At 34.2% G+C, this 9,429-nt stretch overlaps 1 protein-coding gene across 5 annotated transcripts; it reads right to left on the bottom strand.

The window, feature by feature from the left end:
• Nucleotides 1-576: 576 nt before the first annotated feature.
• On the bottom strand, nt 577-4,412 carry LOC131596367 (protein phosphatase 2C 53-like). 5 transcript variants are annotated; one of them, XM_058868999.1, is made up of 6 exons: nt 4,231-4,412; nt 3,946-4,036; nt 2,288-3,527; nt 1,889-2,206; nt 1,686-1,791; nt 577-1,302 (listed from the first exon to the last, which is right to left on the bottom strand). In XM_058868999.1, the coding sequence occupies exons 3-6, from the start codon at nt 3,176-3,178 to the stop codon at nt 968-970; spliced, it is 1,650 nt and encodes a 549-aa protein (XP_058724982.1). In that variant the 5' UTR covers nt 3,179-3,527; nt 3,946-4,036; nt 4,231-4,412; the 3' UTR covers nt 577-967. The 5 variants fall into 5 exon arrangements, with proteins under 5 accessions (XP_058724982.1, XP_058724983.1, XP_058724985.1 ...); XM_058869000.1 differs by lacking the exon at nt 4,231-4,412 and adding an exon at nt 4,130-4,186; XM_058869002.1 differs by lacking the exons at nt 3,946-4,036; nt 4,231-4,412 and adding an exon at nt 3,747-3,924.
• Between the last annotated feature and the right edge of the window lie 5,017 nt (nt 4,413-9,429).

The raw sequence follows: 9,429 nt of genomic DNA on the forward strand, positions 1-9,429 counted from the left end.
TAAATGTAGGGGTACAATGTAAAATTTTCTTGTCTACTCCCTCCATCTCATATTAAGTGTCTAATCAGGTTTTAAGAAAATGATTAAATGTATTGGTTTTAATGATAAAATTAACCTCATTTACTAAAATATCTCTTATTTATTATAGGTAGTACTAGTAGGGTGGTTGAAAAACATGAAAGTTAACGAATAGGGATATAGTTGTGAAAAAAAATATAAATGTTATATTAATATTCTAAAGAGACATTTATTTTAAAACATTGAAAAAGTGCAAATAGGACACTTATTATTAATATTCTAAAGAGACATTTATTTTAAAACGAAAAAGTGCAAATAGGACCCTTATTATTATGAGACGGAAGAAGTATTATTTTATAAACTAGTTCGTAAATAAAATGTTGAGTTTTGCTGAGGATTTGTATGGGTCTCGTCTCAAATTTTGCTTTTAAGACTTAAGATTTTTTGTTCCTCCGGCTCAACATTGGCCATTGTCATTGATAGTGATACAAATCCACCACAAAAAAAAACATACATAGACCAAGCTCCTCTCTCCAACAAAATTAAAAGTGAGATGAATTGGTAATAAACAAACACGCTACAGTTTAATATAAAACTAAAAACCACTTACAAATTGGTTACTGCTTTATAAACACACATGCTACAATAATATTCAAGTAAATGCCTCACAAAGCCTTTGTACTTGGAGGCACAATAATGAATACAATAAGCTAAAAAGATGTCAAAGGAATTGGATATCATCCCTACAATAAGCAGCTAAATTTACATAGCTCCAATCCAATGCATTGGATATGTAGACTCTTAATTAGTTGAGTTCTATGTAAGATGTATTATAGTACAGATCAGAAGATGAATGCCCTTGTGAAAAATTAATGGGCGAAAAACTATATTGGACGATTATATTATGCTTCTATAGTACAATAATAATCTTCCCACAACCTTGGAATCATCATGTCTTGTTCTTATACTTTCGTTGAGGTTTCAGATCCACGACTATCACGGTTATGTTGTCTTTGCTTCCTTTCTGAAGAGCACGATTTGAGAGGAACTCTGCTGCAGCTTGAGCTGCGGGGTCACTCGTCTCCCCCCTTTCTGATGGTAGTTCTGAGCTGTTTTTCTTGTACCAAAGAAGTATTCGTTTTCGAGCCAAGTCACAGATCTCTTCATTTGTCATCACATCCCATAGACCGTCGCTGGCTAGAATGAGACATTCGTCTTCTTTTGCACGTGGAATGAATTGAACTTCTGGTTCTGGGATAATCCACGGTTTCAAATATCTGTCACCTGAAAATCACAGCCAAATTAAGCCGAAATTGTTACATCATCTATTCAGTATGACTATAAAGTTTCCATCATCAAAAATATTTAGATAGCATTGGTAACCAATGAGATGTTCTAAATCTTCTCAACTCACACCCTCTAACTAATTGCCCAAAGGACTACCAATCAAAGATACAACCTATGAAGCACAACATATGAAGAACAGACACATCTATCACTCGGCGTGTCCCTGTGTCAGACATGTGTTGTTGTCCATATTCTGTGTTTTTTGTGTCAGCAATGTTGACATGCCCATGCATGTGTGTGTCGGAGTCGGAGTTTGTACTTCATAGGAACTAGCCAGATAAAACCCAAATAAAGTAAAGTTTATGATTACAAAGACATACCGATAGACCTTGACATTGCAAGAACACCGAATACACGATGACCATTCCATTGTATCACTTTTCCTCCGGCTGCTTCAATTCTAGCATATTCATCTTCTCGGTTTGGCTAGCATTTCAAAACAAAAACAAAAAAAAGTAATAAAAACACCAATTATTAGTTTAAATTTCTAAACGAGATCAAAAACATTATAGAAGCAGCTTACTTTATGGTCCACTGATAACGCCATTGGTTCTTTGCCCCGACAAAGAACGGCTCTTGAATCACCACAATTTGCAACTATGATATGAGATGAACATATTAGAGCAACTACTGCAGTGGAACCAACCGTTTCTGGCGCAACAGCTTCATTATTGGCCGTTCCTCCAATTTCAGCATCAACCTTTAAGAAACAGTTGGTGAATGCTTTGTTCCACTGATCTTGGCAACTATCCACGGTACTTCCATTGATTAAACCTTCCTTGACAAGTTCTATTTCCTCAGCCAATGCCAAATGAAGGCGTTCACGACAATAATTTGCCACCTGAATCAGGAAAAACAAGCTCTACTTGAAGGGAAACTGATAAAAAGCTAAAATCAACCAACACAAGATAACTAATTTTACCTGAGAGCCTCCATGGCCATCATATACTCCAAAGAAATGAGTCATCTGCGGCCTAAAACATCGGTTTATTCCGTCAGGTACTCGATCACCAATCAACATCTGAATAGGAATTTTCAAGAATTGAGGAACAGTTGCAAATGCGTCTTCCATTTCAGGTCTTCTTCCACATAGCGATATGAATCCCCATAATGGGGTATAATCCAATTCAAAAACACTCCGGACAACGGTTACACTCGTTCCCTCTTCCTGAGGCATCTGATGATCAACAACAACCGTAGTAGGTTTTAGGTCCGACTCAACTCCAATCTCTTGGTCAAGACTCACAGCCACGGTAAGGGATTCACTCACAATATCCGTGTCAACATTCGACTCCCCCAAATCAGCGGCGTGAGCAACAATATTGACAGGACCGACAATCTTCTCTACATATACCGAACGTGGTGTTCCAACTTCTGAAGTAGCATCAGAAGCAACAAACTCTTCTCCACCTATACTACTATTCTCACTGACAACCGATAGAGAACACGAGCTATCAATAAACTGTTCACCTTCCAATGATAACGAATCATCCTCCTCGCTTTCTGGAACCAACGCTACATCACTAGAAACCAAATCACTTTTATTTTGGGATATCATTTCCACCAAAGGAACTTCTCCTTCCCTATCCAATTCTGGTGCCGTGACTTCTGTGACACCTATTTCAACATTACGGCTATAGTCCGAACCTACAACTGTCTCGGTGGAAACCTTACTTACAGAATTAGACAACGACCCTGCATCTTCCATTACTTTAAATCTGGATACATCCATGTGTATAACTATGACCGAGTTATCGCAGACGAAGTTACCTACTCTCAATGGCACTGTAACCACATACAACAATTCTTCCATTGAAATCCCTATCTAGATAAAACAAAAAGTTAACCTCCCACCCCTTCGATATCGCAAAACCCTTCATGTTTCAACTAATTGATCACATCTTTTTCTCATTGAAAAGGATTCTAAAATCTGAAAAGTAACATATTCCATTCCTAAGGAGACCCTATATAACAAAATACGAACCGAAATTCAACCAATATACGAAGTATGAACCAGCTACAAGATTGAATTGAAGTAATCAGATCTGGTCAACAACAATGGATCCAAACTTCCATTTCAAGAAATTTTCACCATAAAAAGCTATTGCCACAACCCTCTTCTGTCTACCTTTGTCACCTATAGGAAGAACAATGGAAACAACCTGAAAACATGCAAAAATACAAACTTTATATACATGAAAACAAATTGCACTAAAGAAAACTAAACCCACCAATTAAAAAGAGAGAAATTTAAAAAGGGATGAAAAAAACCACAACAACAATAACAAACAACAACCCTTATCTGCAAACACAAGAAAGAACAGACAAGTCATGAGAAAAAACCATAAAAAGTACAAAAATCTCAAGAATCACAAGAAAACCTTAAAAAGATAACACCTTTTTTCCACTGTAACTTGCCTGGATCTGAGGCAACACATCACAGACTAGCAATCTCAATAGTCATCATTATTATTAATATTACAAAATCAAATCAATCAATGAATGAAAGAAAGTATAAGAAAAAGAGAAAAACCAAAACAAACAAGTAACAAAAAAAGTGTCACTAGTGACTACTACTACCTAATTTTGTCAACGGTGTAGGGTCTGGTTCCTTCACTTCTCCAACTATCTTTTCCCTTCTCTCTCTTGTTGCTTCTTCTCACATTGACACCTGAAACCCATGAAATGGGAAAAAGTAACATAGCATCATTAATTAACCTTAAAATAAAATAAAAAAGACATAGTTGTTTGTTTTTTTGCTTACTTTTATAATCTTGACCCATTAAATGGTAACAGCTCAGTTATGTTGTTTTCTTTGATTGAATAATATATGAATATAATATAGGGTGATTATGATATGCATACCTGAGTGAAGTGTGGATGGCTAAAGGATGAGAAAGATGACATAAAAAAATTGTATTTTTGTAATTAATTAAAGAATATGAAAGTGTTAATGTTATTTATAGGTGAGAATGTGAAAATGGTTTGAAAAGAGATAGTGACAATAATTTAAGGGAAAGTTTTTTTTAGGTGAGTTTTGGAGTAGTAGAGAGTGTTTGTGTAGTGAGAGAGAAGGAAGACAGTGGACACATGTCAAATCTTGAAGAGCATATTAAAGCTTCTCCACTCATCAATCCATTACAATGTTACATTATGATGTGCTGGCTTTTTTATCCTTCCATCTCTATATTGATATATTGTGGAATGTTTTTTTTGGGGTATACTTATATACGCATTTGATGCATCAATGATGTTCAATTTGAGATTTGATGAATTAAAAATATGATTTTTAATTTTTGAACTATATTTTAAAATATAAGATTTAAGTTTAAACTCTTTAATATTCGAATGGGTGAATGTGTCCATGTAAACGAAGAGAATCTGTGTGATATATTTTTTTAAGTATAAATTATATATTTTTTGCGTGCAATTGAAGACACAAAACTCTCGAGTCGAGAAGAACTACAACAAACGATAAGTTCTCTTTTAAAAAATTTAACATTGCTAATGCATATTCAAGATTGAGTTTAAAACTAATGTCTCTAATCTACAAGAAACTCTTACCCTATCTTTTGAGTGCTATTGAATTCAACAAATTGTGTGCTTTAAAAAGAATTATGTCATTACCATGTAGGCTAACCATGACTCCATTGTTGAACAAATTTTCAATACTCTTGAAATATTGTGTTTATGTTTAGTCTATTTTCTCATAATAACATTTGTTAAACAACAATAAAAATAAAAAAAAGATTAAAAAAAATTAAAAAATAAAAAATATTAACATAAAACAATATAAAAATATTATAATCAAAAAATATATAGGAACGAAAGATCAGAGAAGATTAAAAAGTAAGAGGAGAAGAAATGTGAGATTATAAAAGAAAAAGTGCATTAAAAATGTAATTAGAAGAGCGAACAATAAAATAAAAATAAGATAAAAAAGAAATAACATAAAAGATGAGAGACTAGAGAAGAAGATGCGGTATGTTCATGAAAAAGGAGATGAAAAGAATGCGTGATACCGCTAGAAAAAATTTGAAAAGACTTAAACTGAAATTTTAAGTGTGAGAAAGAAAAAATCATTTGTAATCGTAAGGTTAAGATATAATAAGTTTGAGTTTTGGTTGGATGTGAGTTACGTGAACTTTGAGTTGTATCATAATGCGGTTTGGTTCGATTTGATTCGATCTGTAAAATACAAACCGTAAACTAAACCAAATCGTATGGTTTGGTTAAAAAATTGTTCAAACACGTCTAAACCAAATGTTAATTTTTACGATTTCAATTTGATTTGATTTAATCAGTAGTTTTTTTATTAGGCCGAAATGATTTTATACGCCCTTATTCAACATGTACCCCTAATTTAAATTTTCTTTATGTCAAACTTCTCTGTTTTTTTAATCTTTGTCGATATGTTTTTGCTTCAAAGCTTCTATGTTGAGTTGCTTATTTCTTACCTTTTTTTTTTATGTTTAGATAACATGTTGAGCTTGTACTAAAGTTTTTTAAGCTTACCCAAAAGAGTGGTAACATTAATTGTTTCATATTTTTTTCTCAATTATAAATTGGGACTATAAGTTTCCATTTTCTAGTTACACATTTGTTAATATTTAAATATTTAATAAATAATATATGAATAGTGTGTAAATATACTCTAAGCATATTATTTATTGTATTTTTTTATTATCGAATTTTAATTTTGAAATCCAATTCAAACTCTCTTTCTTGTGTTTCCTTAACATTCAAAAAACACATTTTGGATAACCTCCTTGATGCTAGTCAGGTGAAGTTGCAAATGTAAGAAAGTGTGTTTATTATCAGTGTATTTTGTATTTTGTTTTTCAGATACCTTCCTATTTGCTTGGTTGTCTTTTATATATTATGTGTTTTAACCCTCTGACCATAATGAGACGCCTCTTCATCTCTCATTCTTAAATGCGTGAGATAACGTCTGCTGTTATTGATGCTCTTTAACGGCTCCACAATCACTTTCATAACCTCTATGCGATCTTAGGATTGTCTCTTAACCGTTACGTTGGGCTACCAACTCGGCTACCAGAAGTCTACCAAGGGCTGAGCTATATATGCGCGACTCTGAGCACATGATATCCAATCTCTATCAGGGACTGAGCTAGGTGTTATACTTCAGTATCCTGCACAACTATGGCACACGGGAAACAACTCGACCCTTTGTTGGTTAAGGATATTCTTGCATCTCCGATTTCACCATCTAGACTAACACTGTGTGTGTGTGTGTGTGTGTGAGAGAGAGAGAGAGAGAGAGGTATCTCGACTGAACTAAAAATTTTGGGATGTACATAATCCCCCCGAGCATGAAGCCTGGAAGGATGAAATGTTCAGACCGAGAATTCCGGAATACACTTTGTCTTAGAGATTATGTCCTAGCTCGTTTTTGATCCGTCCAGGGATCGTCCATAGTCCCCGGCTTGATGACGTATGATGGTGTGGTAAGCAATGATTATGAATATCTTACAAAATTTTATCTCTCGCTTCGCAATGATGACTTTTTATAGGTAAACTAATGTCATTATGACTGTGAACCGATACAACTTTGCGTAGCCATTTCAAACTTTTGATTGGATAAAAACCTAACACTTCCTTCCCTGTTTTTCATTCCTAAAATTTAATTTTCTCTTCAAAGTTACCTTTGAAGTCGTACGATTTCACTAGTTATTCACAAAATTTAGGTATTCTTGTTATTATCTTACTTTCTTTTTGCTAAATTTTTTAGAATGGTTATAATACGTGAGTGTGAGAAATTGGGAAATGTACCGATTATTTGAAACGCCCAAGAGTGGAGAGAAATTTGGGATTCATGCCTGAGAGAATGCATAGATCATTTGGGGGAAAGTAGAATTTGATCAAATAATTAAGGAAGTTTATGGTGATATTTTTGCATCTTTTAGCAAAACTGATTCAGAATCTTCATCATCAGTTTCTGTAAAAATAGTGATGGAAATGACTGGATCTTCCATTGACCCAGAAGTTTTAAGCTATGATTAAAGTTCAATCAACGCCAAGTACATTTCCAAACTCCGATCAGAGAAGAAGATCTCTTCTACGGGAAATGAAAAAGCTGTTATTTTAGAACCTTATATTAAAGGCGAACGAGTTTGCATAACTCGACTGCAATGAGTACTAGATGAATACTTCCATTTTTACTCTGGGTGATTGAGGATTTCAAAATTTGTATTCCCTTTACTGATTTCGAGTCTGACCTTCTCAAAACTCTAAACATTGCACCGTCTCAACTTCGCCCTAATAGTTGGGGTTTTATAAAAGCTTTTGAAATAGTGTGTGAGGCAGTGAACATAGTCCCCAACTTAGGTTTTTTCTTTTCCTTTTTTTGAGGTAAAAAGAGACGGTAAGGGAGAGTGGATCTCTCTTAACGGCCTTCCAGGAAAAAGTTTTCTACAAGTTTTATCAACTAACTATAAAGAGTTTAAGGATAAGTTTCTTCGTATTAGAGGTGGGAACAAAAGTCCCCGGGTTATCTATGCATTGGACAGGAATATATATCAGAGATAGGTAGGAATTTATTCCACTGAGGTCATGGTTCAGAGAGGGACTAATGACAGTCTCAGGTTCAGAGAGGAACCAGAGACTTGGATAATTAAGTAACATAACTCTAACATCCAAACCTTGGTACCAAATATATTTTTGAGGAGAAATACATTGCATTAAATTTGCATTGATGATTATCTAATTGTCGTGAATAATTTTACGTGATTGTGAATGTTGTTGTTAAACTATCTTGACTGCTTACATACACCATTAACACTATGAACGTATTTCTCACCATCTTTAGTTTTGTTGTGTTGCTTGTTATGATAATGATACAGATACCTAGGTAGAGGAGCACTAGATGCTTCTTGTTCATAGGATTGGTGTAGATGCCTAGTTCGTTATGCTTATCATTTTAAGTTTTTAGTTTTCCATGGTGTCCTTATGATAGTGTAACATCGGGATGAGTTTCATTTAACTGATGTTTTCTGAGGATTGTTAACTTATTTTTCTATGTTGAATTAAGTCATTTCTTTTAGTATAAGATACTTCAGTTGAAATAATATGATTTGAATTTCACTGCGTTGTTATAAAGTTTTTGAGAAGCATGATTTTTGAGAGAGATGTGACACTTTATTATTAAAATATTTTGTTATTGGATAATTTCATTTTAAAAATGTAAGATGGGGTTTTAGGGTGTTACAGTCATAACCTCTTTTCCAAAATTCTTGAAAGGAGAAGATGTTGCATACGCCCTCACTAAAGCACACGAAGGAATAGTCAGACAACATTTAGGTGCTAGAGCCTTAGCCGGAAAGGTTCTCAGAGTCAGGTACTAATGGATGACTATGGTCCAAGACACCAAAGAATACGTGAAGAAGTGAGATCAATATCAACGAAAAAACAAGTTCACAACGCCACTAAGTCAGAGTTACTCTGTTAGCCTGTGATTTTCGACATAAGCTGCAATGAAGCCCACGAAGCATAGTTTGGAAGAGTATCAAGTACAGATCCACAAGATTTTGATAACTTTCTCTTCAAAACATGTTCAGAATATTGAAAAGGGTTGTAGTGGTTTAACATTTCGATATGAAAGTGTGGCATAAAGGAGGTGAGTTTGACTCACCTGCCAAGTGTTTTTGGACTTTATTCTTGATTCCAAGGATTGGGTGTTTTGGGACTTAGTATATTCTAGAGACATTTCGACACCACAATATAAGATTTGATAGAGAACCTCATCGACAAGGGTTGTGAGAGTTTGTAATGACAATTTCAATAATAGGAGAAGTTTAGAGGCAGTTCAAAGACCAAAAACACATGGAAACACATCATGAAACAAAAGCCCTGGTAGTAGAATATGTGGCAAGTCCTAGAGAAGTAATTGTTATTGATGATTATTGTTGTATTTAGTATATAAGTCAATTTCATTCATATAACAAGGGGTTCACAATTTTCATCAATATTCTCTATAGAACTCGAGTATCCAAGTCACCGAGAGAAAAGAGAGTGTGAGAAATGTATGAATATGCACCCCTTTTC

The sequence above is a fragment of the Vicia villosa genome, linkage group LG4 (genome assembly GCF_029867415.1).
Source record: "Vicia villosa cultivar HV-30 ecotype Madison, WI linkage group LG4, Vvil1.0, whole genome shotgun sequence".
NCBI lineage: Eukaryota > Viridiplantae > Streptophyta > Magnoliopsida > Fabales > Fabaceae > Vicia > Vicia villosa.

Excerpts from the sequence above, each read along its gene's own strand:
- LOC131596367 (XM_058868999.1), bottom strand. The coding sequence starts at position 3,178 with ATGGAAGAATTGTTGTATGTGGTTACAGTGCCATTGAGAGTAGGTAAC. Across the intron at positions 2,207-2,287 it reads ATGGCCATGGAGGCTCTCAG|GTGGCAAATTATTGTCGTGA; the intron begins GTAAAATTAGTT and ends TTCCTGATTCAG. Across the intron at positions 1,792-1,888 it reads CGTTATCAGTGGACCATAAA|CCAAACCGAGAAGATGAATA; the intron begins GTAAGCTGCTTC and ends TTGAAATGCTAG.